The 24026-nt window shown below is 40.3% G+C and overlaps 1 protein-coding gene across 1 annotated transcript in view; it reads right to left on the reverse strand.

The window, feature by feature from the left end:
- The window catches only part of LOC133632415 (FERM domain-containing protein 5-like), a 171927-nt gene that overhangs the window by 21404 nt on the left and 126497 nt on the right, over positions 1-24026 (reverse strand). The window contains exons 5-12 of the mRNA XM_062024823.1: positions 12292-12389; positions 12071-12194; positions 7233-7320; positions 6306-6394; positions 6062-6125; positions 1817-1908; positions 1664-1738; positions 1496-1564 (exon numbers count right to left, since the gene is read on the reverse strand). Of these exons, the coding sequence (XP_061880807.1) occupies positions 1496-1564; positions 1664-1738; positions 1817-1908; positions 6062-6125; positions 6306-6394; positions 7233-7320; positions 12071-12194; positions 12292-12389 (699 nt within the window). The remainder of the gene's footprint in view (positions 1-1495; positions 1565-1663; positions 1739-1816; positions 1909-6061; positions 6126-6305; positions 6395-7232; positions 7321-12070; positions 12195-12291; positions 12390-24026) is intronic.

Genomic DNA, 24026 nt, shown 5'->3' on the forward strand with positions numbered 1-24026 from the left:
TATTTGTTACGGTATCATTGTAAACATTCTATAAGGTGGCGCCATATCCCCATGCTTTGACAGTGGCATCCCTATTTTGAAGTTTCCCGCACCTAAAAAAATATATTTGATTTGAACTATTAAGAAAAAAACCCACAAATAATAACTATAAGAATAAAATGTATATGTGTGTAAGTATAAATACCATTAGAATACAAATTAGAACATGATAAAAAATGTGAATACAAAGATGCAAATCTTTGGGCTACCCAGGATTTGATTCGATTTTGATTTTTAGGGTGGCGATTCAATTTAGAATCTATTCTAGATATAATATGATTCATGATTAAAACCGATACAAGTAAAATTTGGTATAGGAATTATAATAAAACCGGTAACCAAATGTTTGTTGCTGACGTATAAGGTATACGCACAGCGAATAAGCATGGACATGGCCTACAATAGCTTTTAAAAAAATTAATTATTAACATTTGACATTTCTTTTCTAAATTTCAAAACATTTAATTGATAAAAAAAAATTAAAATGAATCAAATTATAGAATCGGGTTGAATAAGAATCAATTCGGATGTAAATCACATTTTTGGAGCACCCCTACAAACTTGTACTATCGTACCTGGTGTGTGTACCTACGCTTGAACTACTTTACATATGCACATTAAACAATGAACCAGAAAAATTAATCAGAACGTATCCTTTGAGTCTGATTTATTTTCTAGTCCAGTTGCCAGTCTAGTGGTATGCACAAGCAGGCATGGGAAAATACAGATACTGCATCTGCATAAAAAACAGTTTGCAAAAAAACGGCTCGCATTTGTGTACAGTTCTCACCATTCACTTAAAAGAGTCGTTCAAAAGACTTCATTCGTTCATAAAAGTCACATCTGCTGGAAGCACTCATGCAGCCCCTCGACCAGATTTGACTGTAGGTGACACACAAATATCTCGCTACTCACTTGTGTTTCAAGCTACTTAGACAATAATGGTGGTAAATGCCACAATATAAAAAAATACAATAGTATAATAAAAACAATTCCCTTGTTATGGTCAACTGCACAATGTTATTTTACAAAAAAGTCATTAGTGCAAAAATGACAAACAGCATAATGTAACAGAAATATTAATGTCAACTAAACAACAAACATAACTTCCAATGCGGACAGATATTTGTGAAAAAAATGCCTGAGTGAGCAGCAGCAGAGAGAGCGAGAGGTTTGTTGTTGCACAGACAGACTCGGAGAGATGCTGCAGTAATTTGCTGGACGTACAGACGAGACACTGCAACAAAAGCATCGATCCAATACCAATACTCACCTTGGTATCGATACTACTGCTACATAAGTTGTGCACTGACTATTTTAAAGTATATCCAAGTTTCACTTATATAGTATTGTCCCTTGAGAACATATGCGATAAAAATGCTTGCATTTGGGAGATACTGTACAAAAGAATTGCCAACACTTCGTGAGGAGATTATTAGGTAATTGGATTTCTGACCTGTGAATCTCAGGCGGGTCCCTTTTAATTTTGGCACTTTGCTCCATGACCTCTTTTGCAACCTTTCCACTGGGAAAAAAAAACAAACAAACATACAACGCAGAGACAAGCTATTCCTCAATGATCTCATTCAGTGGTACCCGCCATATTTGTGTTTATCATTGTCACCTGTATCTGAAGCGACTACCCTTGAAGAAGAGATTGCTACTGGACACTGTGCGCACTTGACTGGATTTATCCAACCTCATAGAAAAAAAAAACATGTCTCATCATTTAAAGTCATTTCGCTGTGGTCCAGTTTGTTAATGTCATGTGACTCACTTATAGAAGGCTTGATTTTCCACACCGCACTTCCAGAGGTGCTTACAGGCCTCAGGGGTTGGTGCAAAGTAGGTCAGTATGATTTTCTGTTCCTAAAAACACAGTATTGATTGAGATATGTTGGTTATTGTAGTTTCCTCAGAGCAACTGGACTACAAAAATCCAAAACGGTTCTTTTGAACACTCATCAAGTCACAAATATCCTCGTCATAATTTTGAGCCAATCCTCTCCAAACATGTTGCAATTTTTTGCCATACGTCACAGTGAAAACCCCAATTCGTGTTAAATAGTAACTTTATCCCCCCTGGCCCCTACCAAAAACTTTTAAAATGTATGATACACGGCTTATACTGTATATATATATATATACTAGGGGTGTAACGGTACACAAAAATATCGGTTCGGTACGTACCTCGGTTTAGAGGTCACGGTTTGGTTCATTTTCGGTACAGTAAGAAAACAACAAAAATATAAATTTTTGGGTTATTTATTTACCAAATTTGTAAACAATGGCATAACATGCATATACACACAGGGTCCATTGCCAGGGTTAATGTGGTCAACATACAGTATATCAAATAAAAACTAAATAAGATAAGGCTCAGAATGGTTTCTTAACAAAACTTTTCTACATATAAAGTAGGGCTGGGCGATATTGATATACGTGATTTATCGCGGGTTTGTCTCTGTGCGATATAGAAAATGACTATATCGTGATATCGAGTATACATTCTCACGCAGTTGCTTTTAGCTGCTGGCATTACACCAGAGGCTCTTCCCACTCCTTCTTGTGTCTCCTTCTCACAGACAGCAAGCGCAGCTTCTACACACGTCACATACCGAGACGTCATACGTCACATGCGTATACGCCCTCACGCAGCAAAGAGGTAGCAGTATGGCTAACGTTAGCTGTTATGTTAGCGTAGCCGTGTGAGCGGTAATACGAGAGAAAGAAGGTGCGAATCTGGTAACAAATGAAGGAATAATTAATTCCCCCCAAAAACAGCAGGGGGTCCATCGTCTGGCGGTGGTTTGGCTTCAAGTGGGAATATGTCGAACAGACAACCGTAATTTGTCAAGTGTGGGGCGAAAGCGTTGCTATAAAAAGTAGCATTACTGCTAATATGTAGCATCATTTGAAAAGTCACCTGCTAGAGAATGAACAGTGCTTACTCCGCATGTCAACATCTCCGTTCGGTGCCACACGTCCACACCATCAAAATGCTGAGGCAAACATTTCCAGATCAACATTGTATGAAAAAAACAGTGATTTTTTTAGTTGTGATTTTCTTCTCTGCATTAAAGTTTTAAAATAGCATATATTAATGCAGTATGAAGAAGAATGTTTTAATGTAGACACATAGAATCATCATACTGCTGTGATTATATGCATCAAGTGTTAATTCAAAACTAAGGCAAAATATCAAGATATATATCGTGTATGCGATATGGCCTTAGAATATCGCAATCTTAAAAAAAGGCCATATCGCCCAGCCCTAATATAAAGTGCTTTTTTTGATTGATTGATTGAGACTTATATTGGTAGATTGCACAGTTCAGTACATATTCCGTGCAATTGACCACTAAATGGTAACACCCGAGTACGTTTTTCAACTTGTTTAAGTCGGGGTCCACGTTAATCAACATTAAACTGCCTCAAGTTGTTGCTCAGATTAAATAAAATGACAAAACTTTTCTTCTTCATATAAAAAATGCAACATTAAACAGTTTCAAGTCAACTCAGCCTCAGATTAACTTTTCTTTTCCCTCCCCAGGCTAGCTAACTTGGCAGTAAGAGGTGGGAGCTGTTTGCTCATCTTTATCTTTGTCGAAGCGATGTTCACTTGAGGGTGGTGCCGCTTCAAATGGGTTAGCATGTTTGACGTGTTGGCAGAAGCATGCCTTACCGCTGCTGAACAATGTCGGCAAACCTCCGTCCTCCGCACCGCGCAGCCAAAGTGTTCCCAAACGGGAGATCTTAACGAGGCAGGAGGGTCTTCCAGCTCTGGCTTTTATATGTTGTCATAGCCCGGTCGTTGCTAGCATGTCGTGTGTTGTGCCTCGGTGTGCATTGTTTACACAACGTGCGCTACGCTATATAATATGTCCATGTGGAAACTTGTTCAGTACACCTCCGAACTGAACCGAAACCCCCGTACCGAAACGGTTCAATACAAATACACGTACCGTTACACCCCTAATATATACACATATATACTGTACTCAAAATGTGCATTGGGCCATCAAATGCAACTTTTTTTTATATGCAAAGTTCCAATGCTAAAACTAATTTGAGTAACAAGACTGAAAGTAACAGGAGTGAGTATTATTGCATAGAATTAGCAAATGCATAAAATATAGCCACATAGAATTTATGTTGAGACTAACAGGACTGAGCTGAGATTTTAACCCCCCATCAAATATACAGAAAAAAAATGGTGATAATTTACTTGCGGATCTGAATGATAGACCTGAGAACCATGTGACTTGTGAAATATGGTTATATGTTAAGGCCTGACTGACAAAACAGGGACATGATTTAAGTGTGAATTTTACTTAAAACAAAGAAACAAACAAAAAAAAACATTTAAAGTATAGTTGGTAGAAGGAGTAAGACAAATACATAAAGAAAAAAAAGTTGAAGGCATTCAAATGATCACAATTAATGTTAAAGTCAAATTTTATGAAAACATTTACAAACAAATGTAACAAACTATTTTGTCAGTGTTTGAGGTAGTTTAAATATATGTTTTAATTGTATTTATTAAACGTGCAATCAGATCAAAACGCAGGACAATTTACTGATATTGTATTGTATATTTATACACTGTTGCCCATTACTATAGAAATATATATATAGATTTTTTAACGAAATATAAATTGAAAGAGTAAATGAAACCAAGTTTCTAGGTGTAATGATTGATGATAAAAGGAACTGGAGATCTCATACAAAAATATACAACATAAGGTGGCAAGAAATACATCAATAATCAATAAAGCTAATAATGTATTGGACCAAAAATCCCTTTATACTCTTCACTGCTCACTAATGTTACCATATCTGAGTTATTGTGCTGAAATATGGGGAAATAATTACAAAAATCCACTTCAGTCACTAACCGTGTTACAAAAAAATCAGATAGAATAATACATAATGTTGGATATAGAAAACTTACAAACCCTTTATTTATTGAATCAAAAATATTGAAAATTCCACGATATAGTGAATTTGCAAACAGCTAAAATGTATGCACAATGCAAACTAAAACCCGCTACCCAAGAACGTAGAACATTTTTTTTTAATGAAAGAGGAGAAATATAACCTTAGAGAAAATTTTAATTGAAAACATTTGTATGCACGCACAACACTTAAAACCTTTAGAATATCTGTATTTGGAATTCAATTATGGAATGGATTAAGTAAAAAAATCAAACAGTGTACTAATATGATCGAATTTAAGAAACTGTTCAAACTCAAAGTGTTTACAAAGTACAAGGAGGAAGAAACATTCTGAACACATTGATAGTCTTATTTATCTCACCATACAACGTACTTCACTAATTATTATTATTATTGTTTTTTTTTTTTATGTTATTATTTGTGGAATATATTGTGAATAAATTGAGAACAGGAAGTGAACAAAAGTGTTAGCAATTGCTTAGTAATGGAAAACAGGTAGGATTGAATAAGCTCTGCTTCTTCCTACTTCTTTTCGAACATGATGAAAAGAGAAACTGGAAATGGTGATGTATCATGTTGTAATTGTATGCATGTTTGAAATAAATTCAAACTCAAACTCAAATTCAAACTTTTGTTTATGTTTAGGCCTTGCTTGGATGGATAGCAGACAACTATGTCAGCGTGTGAAACTGAACTGGCTGCGTATCTGATTTCCTCATAGGTGTGAAATGCACAATAAAAACATGCTGCGTCTGTCAGTCACAGCTCGGGGCTCGCACTGATGGTGAGTCAGTCATTATTTTTACAGAATGTGTCGTCATCAGTGTTTTTTGTGTAGTACTTTGACTGGAATTGTGTTCTAGATGGCATTTTTACCACAGGCCCTATCAAAGCCCCCAATCAAAACCAATCAAACACTTTCAATCTGTTCCTCTATAACACTTTGACGTTCGATTGTTCACTCAGAGCAAGTAACCTAATTACTTTAATGATATCAGTCAGATGCAAAGATGACAAAATGTACTAGAAGTGTCAATCAATGTAGGCATGGTGTGTACAGTACCTCTGTCTGACTTGCATATATGTGGAATGTCTTTGCCTCAAACTTCAGCTTGGTCACCTCATCCCTAGATACATGACAAGCAGAGACGAGTAAACAGTGAGACACATGAAGAGAAAGAGGTGTACGAGCTGTTCATACACAAATCTTGCCTAAATGTTGTAGTACAGTGGGCCCTTACAATGATTTGATTGTCAAATGGGTTTGATTATCATCTCTAATATGCACTTTTCTAGTTAAAACTCACCATTTAAGGAAATGAATCCTCCTGTTTCCTTGCAGTACGGTGAATCCAAACGGTGTGAATGCTAGAAAAGCTGGATTACCAGACACGTCCTGACACCAGATGAAGAATGTCATTAAAAATAACAAATGGTACTCAGAACAGAATTCTATAAATAGACCCCGACTTAAACAAGTTGAAAAACTTATTCGGGTGTTACCATTTAGTGGTCAATTGTACGGAATATGTACTTCACTGTGCAACCTACTAATAAAAGTCTCAATCAATCAATCAAAGCGCTACAAGTCATAATAACATGGCCAGATCTCAAATGTCATCCAAATACACCCACAGACTTTAGAGCAGTGGTTCGCAATCATTTTCTGTTGTGCTTCACTAAAGGACAGTCTTTTTTGATTGGTTACACATATATTTGCATTACATTAAAAACAGGCAGCCTGTTCATTACTTTGAACAGTTATCTCATAGCTGCAGGCTTGTGTGTTGTTAAAGCATGAATGGCAACACTAATACTGAAAGCCCCCCCTGGCACCTCACTGTGCCCACTCCACTATTTGAGAAGTATTGTACCATTTGTGAGTATTTAACAAAGTATTTTGCAGAAGATCCATCAACACACACTTATTTGCGTGCTATACCCCACTGAATATAAGACAAATACTTTTTTAACACAAAAAACCCCAAAACACTAGATGGCAATAAAATAAAATAAAAAATAAAACATGTTTTTTTTATTATTATTATCTTAAAAATAGCAGCTCTGAGACATTTTTTTCCACTGGGGTTCTGACTGACTTTGACTCCACCTGTTGGTACTAATCTCTACACCCCCCAATATACAGTAGGACTACCTTGAATTCTGTTTTACAGTCGAGTCAGTAAAATATTTTTTGAGACAAATGTGAATATATATGAATGTGATCCCCTCACCTTGCATGGATGTGGGTCCACTCCATACGTCTCCAACATCTGAGCCTTCTGGAGGAAGTTAAGCTCTGATGTTTCAGGACTTTGACCTCTACAAAAAAAATGGCTTTTGTCAGCAACACCCTATGTTGTATTTGACATGCCTGATGCTATTAATAACTATAGAATGCAAGAGTCCTAATTAGGCAGCCTTTCATTACCAAAATATTTAAACTATACAAAAAATGCTCATTAACATAAAATACATTTAAAGTACTAGTTGTGTGGAAAAACAAGTTGCCTCTACATTGAAACTATTATCATATATATCTGATTTATGACACCTAAAGACTTCCAAAGTTTGCAAATAAATAGATATGATCAAAATAGTATCAATCTCACTGAGATTTCCGAGCCATTTTAAGAGATGAGGAAGCCAGACACGTCATCGCGTGACGTAGTGGTAGGGACAGCAGATCCCTTCCCCACCAAAAACAATGCAAATCATGAATTAAGAGCCAACAACGATTACTTGGAAAAAAATTATGATCCAGAACCTTATATTGTTGATGCCGAATATAAGGAGGATGAGCTACAAGTTTGAGAAGCTCTGCTAAACAAATCCATCTTTAGTGAAACACTATAGCATCATGTAGCACTATAATTGCTAAACAACAAATACAAACTACAAGCATAATAAAACGATAGCTTACTGTACAATGTCTGCTCTTACTTCGATGACAATTGATAGGATGTCCATATCTTTCCGTTTAGATGAACAAATAATCATGATCCACACAAAGGGTTAACAAGGAAGTCTCGTTTGTGTGTGTTTGTCTCCATCTCTAGTTATAAATTCAATGTCACGAATGAACAACTTCTAGATTGATGGCTAAATCCTCCTAATATCCGGATGAGAGGCATGATTTATAATCTAGAATAACTTTGATGAGGTGAGACGCGATGATGCGGGAGCAGCTGGACATTGCGGCCAGCTCAAAGTAAAGGAGCAGAGGGCGACTTGGCTGTTTGTATCATTGTGCCGCTAAGAAATAGTTTGTCTGTGTTAGCGCTTATAATAACAACTTTGCTAATATATGGTTAATATTCAGGTCACTATATGTATAAAGAGTATTGTTGGCGGGTTTTGGATGGTTATTTTGAGGGTTTTGTGGGCGAAATAGAGAGCCCCCATTGACTACATTGTTAGCAGACTTTTTATGTATTTATATATTTACAACGTCGAATGCATATAAAAAATAAAAACATAAGTGTTCATGTTTTATCAAGGGATTGTGAACATCGCTGTCTAATTTTTGCGTATTGACTGATCTGATACTATTGTCAGAGTGCAGAAGCGTTCCCATTGTGACATCAATCTCCGGAAATAGCCGAAGGCATTCGGAGCCGAATATTCAACATTTTTGACTGAATTTGTGGCATTTTGTGATGTTTAAACTGTGTTTTTACATACTTTGTGGATTGTAAATACGATTGAATAAAGTTGAATGGATACAATGAAACACAATTAAGCATACAAAGTCAACTTGTTTTTCCACTCTACTGGCACATTAATGAGTGGTTGGATAGCTCAATGGGTAGTGAAGTGAAGTGAATTACATTTATATAGCGCTTTTTCTCAAGTGACTCAAAGCGCTTTACATAGTGAAACCCAATATCTAAGTTACATTCAAACCAGTGTGGGTGGCACTGGGAGCAGGTGGGTAAAGTGTCTTGCCCAAGGACACAACGGCAGTGACTAGGATGGCGGAAGCGGGGATCGAACCTGCAACCCTCAAGTTGCTGGCACGGCCGCTCTACCAACCGAGCTATACCGCCCCAATAATAATAATGCTTGCTCTTAGAACATGTGGACCTGAGTTTAAATCCCAGTCAGGATGAATGGTAAACTACCATAATTATGGTTTGTAATAAAATATTATATGTGCATTATTCTCCATCCATTTTCTACCGCTTGTCCCTTTTTTGGGGTCGCGGGGGGTGCTGGAGCCTATCTCAGCTGCATGCATTATTTTATTCTATTTATATTATACTTACAGTGGTACCTCAACTTAAGAGTGTTTTGAGATGAGAGCTGTCCCTCAGCTAATTGTCATGCTTTATGATGTTAGCAAAAATGTGAGTTACAAGCACCCCCACCATTAGATGGCATATAGCAAATGTTACAGTGAGCCATGTACAAATCCCGTTTCCATATAAGTTGGGAAATTGTGTTAGATGTAAATATAAACGGAATACAATGATTTGCAAATCATTTTCAACCCATATTCGGTTGAATATGCTACAAAGACAACATATTTGTTGTTCAAACTGATAAACATTTTTTTTTTTTTTGCAAATAATCATTAACTTTAGAATTTGATGCCAGCAACACGTGACATAGAAGTTGGGAAAGGTGGCAATAAAAACTGATAAAGTTGAGGAATGCTCATCAAACACTTACAGTATTTGGAACATCCCACAGGTGAACAGGCAAATTGGGAACAGGTGGGTGCCATGATTGGGTATAAAAGTAAATTCCATGAAATGCTCAGTCATTCACAAACAAGGATGGGGCAAGGGTCACCACTTTGTCAACAAATGCGTGAACAAATTGTTGAACAGTTTAAGAAAAACCTTTCTCAACCAGCTCTTGCAAGGAATTTAGGGATTTCACCATCTACGGTCAGTAATATCATCAAAGGGTTCAGAGAATCTGGAGAAATCACTGCACGTAAGCAGCTAAGCCCGTGACCTTCGATCTCTCAGGCTGTACTGCATCAACAAGCGACATCAGTGTGTAAAGGATATCACCCCATGGGCTCAGGAACACTTCAGAAACCCACTGTCAGTAACTACAGTTGGTCGCTACATCTGTAAGTGCAAGTTAAAACTCTCCTATGCAAGGCAAAAACCGTTTATCAACAACACCCAGAAACGCCGTCGGCTTCGCTGGGCCTGAGCTCATCTAAGATGGACTGATACAAAGTGAAAGGTGTTCTGTGGTCTGACGAGTCCACATTTCAAATTGTTTTTGGAAACTGTGGACGTTGTGTCCTCTGGACCAAAGAGGAAAAGAACCATCCGGATTGTTATAGGCGCAAAGTTGAAAAGCCAGCATCTGTGATGGTATGGGGGTGTATTAGTGCCCAAGACATGGGTAACTTACACATCTGTGAAGGCGCCATTAATGCTGAAAGGTACATACAGGTTTTGGAGCAACATATGTTGCCATCCAAGCAACGTTACCATGGACGCCCCTGCTTATTTCAGCAAGACAATGCCAAGCCACGTGTTACATCAACGTGGCTTCATAGTAAAAGAGTGCGGGTACTAGACTGGCCTGCCTGTAGTCCAGACCTGTCTACCATTGAAAATGTGTGGCGCAATATGAAGCCTAAAATACCACAACGGAGACCCCCGGACTGTTGAACAACTTAAGCTGTACATCAAGCAAGAATGGGAAAGAATTCCACCTGAGAAGCTTAAAAAATGTGTTTCCTCAGTTCCCAAACGTTTACTGAGTGTTGTTAAAAGGAAAGGCCATGTAACACAGTGGTGAACATGCCCTTTCCCAACTACTTTGGCATGTGTTGCAACCATGAAATTCTAAGTTAATTATTTGCAAAAAAATAAAATAAAGTTTATGAGTTTGAACATCAAATATGTTGTCTTTGTAGTGCATTCAATTGAATATGGGTTGAAAAGGATTTGCAAACCATTCCGTTTATATTTACATCTAACACAATTTCCCAACTCATATGGAAACGGGGTTTGTAAGATCCAACCAAAACATCTGGTCTTACTTGCTAGCATTAGCTTATAGCTAGAGATCGACATAACTTTGCTTTCCAACCATGGTAAGAAGGAACGTGAGTGTGAAGGACAGTGCTGAGAATAAAAAGTGAAAGACATTTATCAAATTAAAGAAAGAAATCATCAAAATCATGACAGAGCGGGCAATCGACTTGGTAAAGTAAAGTAAAGTAAAGTACCACTGATAGTCACACACACACTAGGTGTGGTGAAATTAACCTCTGCATTTGACCCATCCCCTTGTTCCACCCCCTGGGAGGTGAGGGAAGCAGTGAGCAGCAGCGGTGGCCGCGCTCGGGAATCATTTTGGTGATTTAACCCTAAGGAGTTGGAGCATGTCACTGCTAGTCTGAAGCAGGATGAGTCTAACGCCAGCCAAGGATGTTGCAATAATATATCTAAATGGCAGACATTTATCCATGAAAATATAGAGAAGCTGCTGATGGTGTGTTTGATGGACAAAAGCAGCCAGAAGCTGTAGTTGTTAGTAGTACATTTCTTTGTATTTTTTCATAAAATGTTTTTTCTTTTAAAAGGCATGTTAAAATTGTGCTGTTTTGTAGGCCAAACGCCAGCTGAATTCGATTAAATTCAAATCAATGGGTGATTTTAGATACAAGTGTTTTGAGTTAAGAGCTGTGTCACAGAGCCATTTGAGATCATTAGTTGGGGTACTACTGTGTACGGTAATATCTATGATTATAATTTTTAACAATCTTTTAACAACCCTTAAAGTGTCTTCTGGGAAAATTCTGGCCCTGAAAACCAATGAGATTGAGGACCCTGCTATGAAAGAATAAAAGTAGAGGACTTAAAGCCAAACAAACCCCTTGTCTAGTGAGCGCGTTGTGTGTGTTAAAGCCGATGCATCATCCATAAAGGTTGACAAGTGGAGGCGCGGCATGATGACAAGGTTAAAGGTCAAATGTTTCGGCGTGTGCTTACAATACAGAGCACGGCTGCTTGTTTAACCTTCCCCCGTGTACTGCACTTCACACCCGCCTTGCCAAAACATTAGGGACTGAGCTGACAGTTCCCGGCCTTACATCAGCTCCATCTTGTGTATGTCCGCTATGCGTCGCTCCAATTTCTCCGAGTGTTTTGGGAAGAACTGGAACTTGGAGCTGTAGCCCTCGGGGTGTTTTCCGGGGTCGTAGTCACCGATTTCAGCTGACAAAAGGAAGACGACAACATTTATGTTAAAGGATGAAATTAAAATGTACACCTGTACAATCCAGTACAAGCGCTTCCCCAGGGACGGTGATACCTTGCAGTATATACGCAGCCAAGAGAGCAGCGTCTGAGGTCTTGCACAAGAGGCGACCGTGGTAGAGATCCCTCTTCACTTGCAGGAAGACCAGATATCTGCCATAAGGGAGACAGATTACACGTGTTATCACCGACCACACATACAGTCAGTGTTAGGAAGAACGGCGTTAATTAATCACTCACAGGGGACACTTTAATGTCAAACTCCCTAAAGGCCGCATAATTCATCATTGGAGGAAAATATGATGCTGTATTTTGATCTACCGTCTTGCATGACATTACCATTTAAAAAGTACCACTGATAGTCACACACACACTAGGTGTGGTGAAATGATTCTCTGCATTCCACCCATCCCCTTGTTCCACCCCCTGGGAGGTGAGGGGAGCAGTGAGCAGCAGCGGTGGCCGCGCTCGGGAATCATTTTGGTGATTTAACCTCCAATTCCAACCTTTGATGCTGAGTGCCAAGAAGGGAGGTAATGGGTCCCATTTTTATAGTCTTTAGTATGACTCGGCCGGAGTTTGAACTCACGGCCTACCGATCTCAGGGCGGACACTCTAACCACAAGGCCTTGAATTCCTTGAATTCCTTCTAAGTATATAACAAGATCTGATAGCTCAGTTACGGCTCTTTTTATTACCAAATATGTGTTATATGTGTTTTATGTTGCACGATTGCACCAAGAAAAATTCCTAGTTTGTGCACCCGTTCTCAAACAATGGCAATAAAACTATTCTGATTCTGATTTATTTAGATTATGTCCATTTTCAGGGGTTCTAAAGTAGTACACCTCACAGTTGCAGTCACAATATCTATGCACCCATGTTGGCAACATTACAACCATGCCATGTTTGACGCACATTGTGGTATGCTTTGGATCATGAGCTGTTCCAAGATCAGTCTGACACAAGTTGACCTTCCATAGAATCTGATTTTTAGATGTTTTCTGGAAAAGTCTAATCAGGATTTAACTTTATTAATCCTAATATATGACACCAGGGTATATTGCAAATGATGTGGTATTAGATCACATATTTTGGACCCGCTTGCATTTACCCTGAAGTTGGCAGACTTAGCAGTAGTAGTAGTTTATTTTGCACATGTTAAACACAAAACAAAACAAACAAAAAAATATATATAGCAAAATTATCATAATAATAATACTGTAAAATACAGATATAAAAACATATACTCCACAATGTTAACACATTAAAGATGAAAATTATACATAATGATTAGTTTTTTCATATCCAAAAAGGAGTGTAAAGATGTAAAACGTATTTACTCCAAACTCCTTATTTATAATTTAACTATATAACTTTCTTGTCATTAACATCTATACATTCATTTATATATTTGTCTTATTTTAATATTTATATTAAACACATTTTTTGCTACAAAATTACATATGTATACACATGGCACATTATGTACATACACTGTACAAGTACTAAGTGACAGTAACACCAACAAATAAATACATGATAAAAAAAAATGTAAACGCTGTATGATTGTTAAAAATCCTCATTCTTGTATATATTTATACAAACCCCGTTTCCATATGAGTTGGGAAATTGTGTTAGATGTAAATATAAACGGAATACAATGATTTGCAAATCCTTTTCAACCCATATTCAATTGAATGCACTACAAAGACAAGATATTTGATGTTCAAACTCATAAACTTAATTTTTTTTTGCAAATAATAATTAACTTAGAATTTCATGGCTGAAACACGTGCCAAAGTAGTTGGGAAAGGGCATGTTCACCACTGTGTTACATGGCCTTTCCTTTTAACAACACTCAGTAAACGTTTGGGGACTGAGGAGACACATTTTTTAAGCTTCTCAGGTGGAATTCTTTCCCATTCTTGCGTGATGTACAGCTTAAGTTGTTCAACAGTCCGGGGGTCTCCGTTGTGGTATTTTAGGCTTCATAATGCGCCACACATTTTTAATGGGAGACAGGTCTGGACTACAGGCAGGCCAGTCTAGTACCCGCACTCTTTTACTATGAAGCCACGTTGATGTAACACGTGGCTTGGCATTGTCTTGTTGAAATAAGCAGGGGCGTCCATGGTAACCTTGCTTGGATGGCAACATATGTTGCTCCAAAACCTGTATGTACCTTTCAGCATTAATGGCGCCTTCACAGATGTGTAAGTTACCCATGTCTTGGGCACGAATACACCCCCATACCATCACAGATGCTGGCTTTTCAACTTCGCGCCTATAACAATCCGGATGGTTCTTTTCCTCTTTGGTCCGGAGGACACAAGGTCCACAGTTTCCATAAACAATTTGAAATGTGGACTCGTCAGACCACAGAACACTTTTCCACTTTGTATCAGTCCATCTTAGATGAGCTCAGGCCCAGCGAAGCCGACGGCGTTTCTGGAGAGTTTTAACTTGCACTTACAGATGTAGCGACCAACTGTAGTTACTGACAGTGGGTTTCTGAAGTGTTCCTGAGCCCATGTGGTGATATCCTTTACACACTGATGTCGCTTGTTGATGCAGTACAGCCTGAGGGATTGAAGGTCATGGGCTTAGCTGCTTACGTGCAGTGATTTCTCCAGATTCTCTGAACCCTTTGATGATATTACGGACCGTAGATGGTGAAATCCCTAAATTCCTTGCAATAGCTGGTTGAGAAAGGTTTTCTTAAACTGTTCAACAAGTTGCTCACGCATTTGATGACAAAGTGGTGACCCTCGCCCCATCCTTGTTTGTGAATGACTGAGCATTTCATGGAATCTACTTTTATACCCAATCATGGCACCCACCTGTTCCCAATTTGCCTGTTCACCTGTGGGATGTTCCAAATAAGTGTTTGATGAGCATTCCTCAACTTTATCAGTATTTATTGCCACCTTTCCCAACTTCTTTGTCACGTGTTGCTGGCATCAAATTCTAAAGTTAATGATTATTTGCAAAAAAAAAAATGTTTATCAGTTTGAACATCAAATATGTTGTCTTTGTAGCATATTCAACTGAATATGGGTTGAAAATTATTTGCAAATCATTGTATTCCGTTTATATTTACATCTAACACAATTTCCCAACTCGTATGGAAACGGGGTTTGTATGTATCTGTTTTTAAACTGAACTATGGTTGAACATTTTTAAACTGTTTCCATAATTGAACTCCAGTTATAGAAACACAAAAGCTTCTTTGTGTTGTGCGCATATTTTGGATTTTGAGATGGAATTTACCTCTTAAATTATAAACCCCCTTTCTTTCCCTGATTTATTTCTGAACATTTCCAGCAAGTGAATAGTTTTTGCTTTGAACGTACTTTGTGCTGTTTGTAGTTCCACAAGATCTTCACGGTCATAAAATAAGACTTACATTAGACTTACTGTAAACCACTCTTTTTACGTTGCTTACCATCTTATTACACTTGTTTGATAATTATTCATGTATAAAAGTGCAACAAGAATTAACTTTGCATTACCTTTTAATCATTAAAGTTAAGACCTGAGTTGTTCATTGTTTATGTTAAAAGGCTGAATCATGCTACTGCATAGCTTCTCTCCTCCCCCTCCAAACTCTCCAACGGAGCTTGAGATCGACTTTCAAAAGAGTCTAACCTGACACAGTTGTGATAGGTTGGCTTTTTTAAATACACAATTTGTGGTTTGCACAAATCAAACGCTTATTTTCGGGTTTGGGAACATGTGCAGTAAAAGTGATTCATACTCCAACGATCTGGATGTGGCTTCAGTCACTATTGTTCAATACTACTACAGTGGAAACACGATTTACAAACTGAATTGGTTCTTAAACGGGGTTTGTAAATACAAAACGTTGTATATTGAAGCAAATCCCCCCATAAGAAACAATGTTAATATGAATAATTGGTTAGAGTCTCGACAAAAGCCCATATTTTAATAAAAGTTTGAACACAATATACAATGATATACAGTATATCAAACAAACATAACAAGGGGGTGATGGATCAACTTCATATTTAAAACACAAAGTCAAACAACAACAACTAGCTGAACTGTCCTCCTTTACAGTCGACCTGCCGACACACACACACACTTGTCACATCGCGGTGATGGATGTCTTGTCTTGGTTTCTTCTGTCTTGTGAATTGCATGTTTTAGTTTGAAAAGTAACTCCCCTCGTTTCAGGTCACCCGCCCTTCCTTTTGTGTCATCAGTCTGACGTCATCCATGACCCCTGATTGTTTCCACCTGTTCCCCATTACCCTCATGTATCTTATAAGCAGTGTTGGGACTAACGCGTTACAAAGTATTATTATTTTACGTTATTTTTTTATGTAGTATCGGCTAGAAACAGAAGATCTGAGTGTGTTTTATTGGAGCGCTGCGGTGTAGTCCTTCTGTGTCACAAGGAAAAGAAAAGGCGTGCTTTGTGTGGGTGGGGCGGGGGGTGGGCTCCCAGACTGTAGTTGAGGGGCGCAGGGGAGACGTTCCTCCAGGGCCTATGTACTTCGGGGCTAACAACCTTCACCTTACCCGGCAGTGGGTCTTTACAGCTCCGGACTCGAGGGTGAATGACGAGGCCGGCGCTCCCTCACTTCTCTCGCCCACTCACTCACTGACGTCACTCACCTCTCATACTGTCATATCATAAAGGGCCACACACACACACACACACACACACACACACACACACACACACACACACACACACACACACACACACACACACACACACACACACACACACACACACACACACACACACACACACACACACACACACACACACACACACATACGCTACTCTCATAACAACTAACAAGACATCATGGCGAAGCCAGAAGTCGAGTTTCCTAACATGGAGATATTCTCGCTACTTTTCTTTTGTCGAGCACAAAGAAAAGAACATTTTAGTTAAATGTAAGTTGTGTCTTGGATCAAAGATCCCATCTACTTAAAGTTAAAGTTAAAGTGCCTATGATTGTCACACACACACTAGGTGTGGCGAAATTATTCTCTGCATTTGACCCATCACCCTTGATCACCCCCTGGGAGGTGAGGGGAGCAGTGAGCAGCAGCAGTGACTTTGTGTATGTCATGTGTGCCTTTGTGTTTGTCATGTGTGCCTTCCTTGGGTGAAGCCAGGTTTACAGCTATGCTGTTATTATGCTGTTTGTTACTTATGTATGTTATGTTGCAGCTATTTAAAATAGTGTTGTCAATTTGTTCTGGCCTGAAATAAATTGGCCCTTTGAAACATATCTTTGTCTTTGTGTGTTGTATGTAGACCACATTGCTTTCTGAGTTCAGTCATGCAAATGCATGTCAAGTTGATCAACAGATTGTATTATTCTCCAGTGTAATAACAGTACTGAAATGAAGGCTAAAAGGGCATTAATGGAAGCCTTAAAAAAAAGAAGAAAAAAAGAAGTAACTAAATAATTACTTTTCACAGTAACACATTACTTTTTGGTGTAAGTAACTGAGTTAGTAACTGAGTTACTTTTGAAATAAAGTAACTAGTAACTGTAACTAGTTACTGGTTTTCAGTAACTAACCCAACACTGCTTATAAGCGAAACACCTCCCTTTGTTCTGTGCCAGATTGTATCGTGTATGCGTGCCTCTCTAGGTTCCTGTCCATGCCTTGCCTCGTCTCGTGTTTGAATACCTTGACCCTGAATTCCTTCGTTGATATTTTGAGTTTTCTTTTTCTCCTCCTCAGCACAGTGATTTTGTGTTATTTAGTTTTGCAGCCGAAGTGGTGAGTTTTCAGTTGTTCTTACAGTTCTTCCTTTTCATAAATTTTTTGATTGACATTTTTTGTTAACGTTTATTAGATTACAGACAGTGTAGAAGTTTCATAGCCATTGTTTCTTCCTCCTGTTTGAGCGTTTTTTGTTTATAATACATTTCATAGAATATACGGCGCCAAGTATAGTTCGTTATTGTTTATGTGCTTTCCTCCTTTCGGAGTGTTTTTCGGTTGTTCCCTTTTTTTTTTATTACCTAATCCAAAACAGCTTGTTATGGTTTAACAGAGGGAGGTGACAGCAACAGACACTAGAGGAGAGTAATGTTCAAGGATTTATTATATATATATATAAATATATTATATATATAATAATAAAACAATATTGATATAAACTAAGGAAATGGAGTGTGAACTAGATCCAAAAGGGAATGGGTGACAGACTATGTGAAGTATTTAGCTGAGGTGTGTGTTACCAAATGTTGTCAAGAGACGACGAAGTCCAGGGGAGAGAGAAGTCTACGAGTCAGAGTCCAATGCGGGGGAAGTCAAGGATCGAGGGAGGCAGTCAGAGTCCAGAGGGAGATCCAGGGAAAAGTGAGACGCACAGCTCACTTTCAAGGCGACGGAGGGTATGTACGCGAACAGAAGACTATATTCCCGGCGCCGGAATGCCAAGTTGTGCAGGCTTATGAAGGCAGCTCCTTCATTACAGGCAAGTGTGCTGATTGCCGGTGAATGATTACAGCTGGCGGCTGCTGTAGGGCGTAGACGCGCGCGGCGCGTCCCTGGATGTGCGCGGCCGTGACACAGCTTTTCCCACTAACGGTTTAAATGACAGATAACTTACAAATAAAATCAACACACAGTCGCACGTAAGACACCTCCTGCTCATTGAACTTTGTGGACATTATTAAACATATTCAAGCGTGATACATAATTTAAAATTACACATATATAAATCCATTATAGTGCATTGAGGAATAACATGCAAAACACTCACACACTTTATCATTTATATTTCATACTGAATTATTTTCAGGGTCTGATGTGGGAGGGTTGTTAAAATTGGAGTAGTTGAAGTTATGTGTCGTTGTTCAGTCTGTTATAGCTTGCTTTGATCAATGCAAACTTAAGTGTTATTTTGGTACAAATGATTGTTGTTACGTCACAATCAATGCTCTACTGTGTGGTGTAAAAAACGTCCTAATGTGTGTATTTGTGAATGTGTGTCTATATGTGTGTATGTGTGTGCACGCGCATCCAAATAACATCGTATTGGCGATTACCCTCGAAAATGTAGTTTTACAGGTTGTACTGTATTCTGAAATGTTTAGCAAACTTCCCTCTTAAATTCCATATGAAATTAATATGCAGACTTAAAGCACTGCGATCGCAAATTACGTTTAAAAACAGCCAAATTACTTTTAAAAACAGCTGTGTAACTGTGATGCCAGATAATCTGGGACAGCACACATAGTTGTAATAAATAATAAGAAAAAAACAACTAAAGTTACTGTAGTGATTTTGATATAAAATTTATTTAGATGCTTATTCAATTACATTACACATATCTATATAAGTATAGTAACTTCAAAAGTATTTATATATATATATATATATATATATATATATATATATATATATATATATATATATATATATATATATATATATATATATATATATATATATATATGTACTTAACAAAATAAGGTGAAATAACTGAAAATATGTTTTATATGCTAGTTTCTTCAAAATAGCCACCCTTTGCTCTGATTACTTTTTTGCACACTCTTGGCATTCTCTCGATGAACTTCAAGAGGTAGTCACCTGAAATGGTTTTCACTTCAAAGGTGTGCTTGAAGCTCAATTTGCTGAAGGAAATACCCCAATATTTGGGTACAAATGCAAATTAGTAGTCAGAATGTCATACAGAAACTTTTAAAAATGTTTTACTGAACTTCGAGTTGTTGATTTGATCAAAATTTGGTGAAAATAAGTACAGTATAATTATAATTAATGTTATGTTAGGACTAAGGGGAGGTGACGGCAAACAGACACCAGGGGAAAGTAGTACAATTATTTATTATGTATATACTAATATATATATATAATAACAACAATACAACTAAACTATAGAATGGAGTGTGTGACCAAAATACAAGTGTGTGATGTAATACTATGTGTGTAGTTAGCTGTTGTGTATTACCGTGATGTTGGATGAGGAAGTAGACCAGTCCAAAGAGGGCAAGGCAAAAGGGGTCCAAGATGCGCGAGGGGTCCGTGGGGCAGAGAGAGACGTCAGAGTCCGGGGGCGAGCGAGGAGTCGGGAAACGAGGAAGGCAGTCCAAAACACAGGGGGAGATCCAGGGAAAAGTGAGACGCACAGCTCACTGTCCAGGTGACGGAGGGTACGATCCTTGGATCCACCCTGCCTTTATCCGGCACGCCCTCATCAGTCTCAGGTGTGCAGATAGCCGGTGAGTGTTTGCAGCTGGTGGCTGCTGCAGGGCGGAGACGCGCGCGGCGCGTCCCTGGATTTGCGCGGCCGTGGGCGTGTCCCAAGGTGCGCACAGACGGCAGGGGTCTGAGCCGTAACAATTAAGTGCACATTTTGAAAGTCTTTGCGGTTTGCAATAATCAAGCAAACGAGGTACAGTTACTAATTGATAATGTACTAAACACACTCATAAACAACTTAACAGAGTACACCATTTGCTCTTCTTTAGTTTAAACAGTTGTTGAAACAAACAAGTTTGTTAACTTTTTTCAGATGACAATGCTGATCTCTTTTTTTGGTACAATGCGACCCAAGCTCGTTGTGATTACTTACAGATTTCCAACGTTTTCCAGGAAGCAAAATACGTTAACATTCAGTCTGTAGTTGCAAGCTTATGCTCTTGTTTGTGTAGTACAGTGGGTTTATCTTCTTCTTCTTCTTTCGTGTAACGTCAGATGTCCAACTCGGTGTCGCGTAGCCATACCCGCATCTCTGGTCATAGGTGGAAGAGGCTGGCTTCATAGGGCGGTCCATATAAGGGGCAGATGTTGATTTTATGGTCGGCAGTCTGCTCAGAGTCCTCGCATGCCGCACTGTCCGCCAAGCCCCACGTCTTCATTGATGACCCAAAGCGACCGACCGCAGTCCGTAGACAGTTCAGCGTGGTCCATTGCCGGCGTGGTAGGTCATCTCCTGTGATGGCGCCATCTCCTGGGTAGCGGTGGACTCGAGAGGGCCCGGCCGACTCCCACTCCTGCTTCCAAGCCGCTGCCAACCATGCATCTCTGGAGATGTCTTCAGAGGTGGAGTTGAGCATCTCTTGTGCTGCCTTGTTGGAGGGGTGGCGGGACTTGAGTCTGCTTGGAGGTGCTGGTGTTACTGTGGTGTTGTGCAAGATGTGCCAGTCATATTTTTGTGCCTTCCTGGCCAGGGCAAGGGTGGCAGCCTCCCGTCGTAGGCCGGCCGGTGCTATTCCCGCGAGGACCGGCAGGAGGGACACAGGTGTAGGCTTCAAGCATCCAGTTATTATCCAGGGAGAGGTATAAATAGCCACGTCAACCTTTCTTGCATGAGGGCTTCTGTTCCAGACTGGGCTGCAGTATTCCGCTGCAGAGAAGACCAGGGCTTGGGTGGATATTCGCAGCATTTTAGCGGAGGCTCCCCAGGTTGTTCCAGCAAGGCGGCGTATCAGCGCCTCTGGATGTCACCTTGGCCATGACTTCTTCCAGGTGTTGTTTGAAGGATAATGTTCAATCCAGACGCACTCCAAGATACTTGCTGGACCTCCAGACATTTGTTTTCGACGCGCACCTCAAGTTCCCTCCTGGCTTCTCTGGTGCTAAGGTGGTATGCCGCTGCGACTGTCTTTCCGACGCTGAGCTGTAGACGCTACCTCCAAAGGTATGCTACCAGTGTGCCTATGTCTTCATTAAGACCCTCTTCCATCGCCTTCCACGTTGGTCGGCTCAGCATGATGGCAAGGTCGTCTGCGTAGTCATACTTTCTGGATGCTGTATCAGGTAGGTCGTGGATGTAAACATTGAACAACATCGGCGAGAGAACAGACCCCTGCGGTACACCGTTCCTCAGTCTTCTGAGCCTACTGCACTGGCCACTGCTGGTCTGGAGGATGAAGCTGTGGTTGGAAAGTGTCTCCATGATGAACCTCAACAGCTTCAGGTGGAGTCCCCGGTGCCACACGGTGTCATATGCAGCAGTCAGGTCCAGGTACACTACCCCCGCTTTCTCACTGTCCTGAAAGCTGTCCTCGATGTCCTGACAGAGTAGTGTTACCTGGTCTGCTGTTGATCTTCCACGACGGAAACCAGCTTGTTCCCGTGGGAGCTGTGAGTCCACCACTGGCTCGATGCGGCTATGGATCATCCTCTCCAAGATCTTAAATGGGACACAGAGCAACGAGATTGAGATCTGTATGAGTAAGGATCTTCTGCAGGTTTATTTGGTTTCTGCAGAGTTATGACAGAGGCACGACGCCAAGTCTTTGGGAGCTTTAATCTCCGGTAGCATGATGTAAAGAAAGCACAAAGCCAGCCAGATGTTCTGCTCTGGTGGATGACAACGGCCAGGGGATTTGCCTGGCTTGAGTTTGCTCAAGGCCACACTGAGTTCCTCTGCTGTGAATTCTCCCGAGAGGTTGGAATCAACACTGGCCGCTCCCGAGATGCCAGACATCTCACGCGACATCAGTCGGGCAAAGACTTTGTCAGCATCCGGGAAACGGACGTTCTTCAGGAGATGGGATGCAATGGCATTTGCTGTGACTGGGCAGCTGTGGGGTGTTGTATTTCTGCCTGTGAGCTGGTTGATGGTCTGCCACGCCTTGTGACTAGAATGGGCGAAGTTGATTGATTCGACGACTTCTGTCCATCTGGCCCTGCAGGTGATATCCAGCTTCTGGAGCAGTGCTGCTGCAGTCATGTTCACCTCTTCTCTGGCGCTAGCCCTCTGGTGGTCACACAGAAGGCGGCTGCTTTCCTCGTCCCAACCCGGGATGCAATTCCTTTTATAGCCCAGTGGAATGGTCTTCTTTGCCGCACCCAGGAGGAGCTGGCAGTAGGCTGCATAGGCCACATCCAGATCGGCTGTGTCTGGGTCTGACAGGCCAGCTGACCTTCTTTCAGTCTCCTCAGCATACGACTCCCAGTTGGCCTTTCGGAAGTTCCATCGCTTGACGGGTTTCCCTGGTACCGGTTCCACCAGTGCTGGTACTTTAATGATTGATGGTCGGTGATGTGATCGGGGAAACCTATCCAGGATGCGTCTCTCTGGTTTGGGGTCGTTACTGTGGCAGATGGTGAAGGCCAGGTCCGGGTTGGTGGAGGTGTTCCAGCTTGCAGAGAAGAAAGTTGGAGGCTCCTAGGGGTCGTACAGCAGCAGAGCATCTGTGTTGGAGGCCCATTCACTCAGTGCCACTCCATTAGGTGTTGTGTGGTTGTAACCCCAGTCTGTGTGCTGACAGTTGAAGTCACCTGCATAGCTGGCAGGTGCAGTTATTGATCGGAGTGCCGTCACGGACAGCTCCGATGGTGGAGGTTTGTATACGTTGACGACTGATGTTTCCTGGATTTTTGTAACCAGCCACTCGATGTTCGTGCCTGGTGGGGATTGGCTGCTGGCTGACCACCTTAATTCAGTCCTGACGAACATAGCCACACCGTGTTGCTTGCTGTAGATGGACCCAGCAGGATGGAACCCAGGGATCTTTAGGATGTTGTTGGATGTGCAGTGTGTCTCCTGCAGGAGCAGAACTGTTGCCTTGTTGGAATCAGCCAGGTGACGCAGTACTTCGAGTTTTGCGGTTGTTAGGCCCTCGACATTGAGTTGAAGCACTGACAGGCCTCGGTTTTTGACGGTCGGGATTACTGCCCGTCCGCTGGTCCTGAGCCTGCCGGCTTGACGTTTGGTTGGCGACAAACGACTTATTGTACAATGTAATTTGTAGAGATAATTTTTTTTTTTTTAGAGAGATATTTTCAATCCTTTTAGTCACGTTTTCCTTA

The sequence above is a fragment of the Entelurus aequoreus genome, linkage group LG02 (assembly GCF_033978785.1).
Source record: "Entelurus aequoreus isolate RoL-2023_Sb linkage group LG02, RoL_Eaeq_v1.1, whole genome shotgun sequence".
Classification (NCBI taxonomy): Eukaryota; Metazoa; Chordata; class Actinopteri; order Syngnathiformes; family Syngnathidae; genus Entelurus; species Entelurus aequoreus.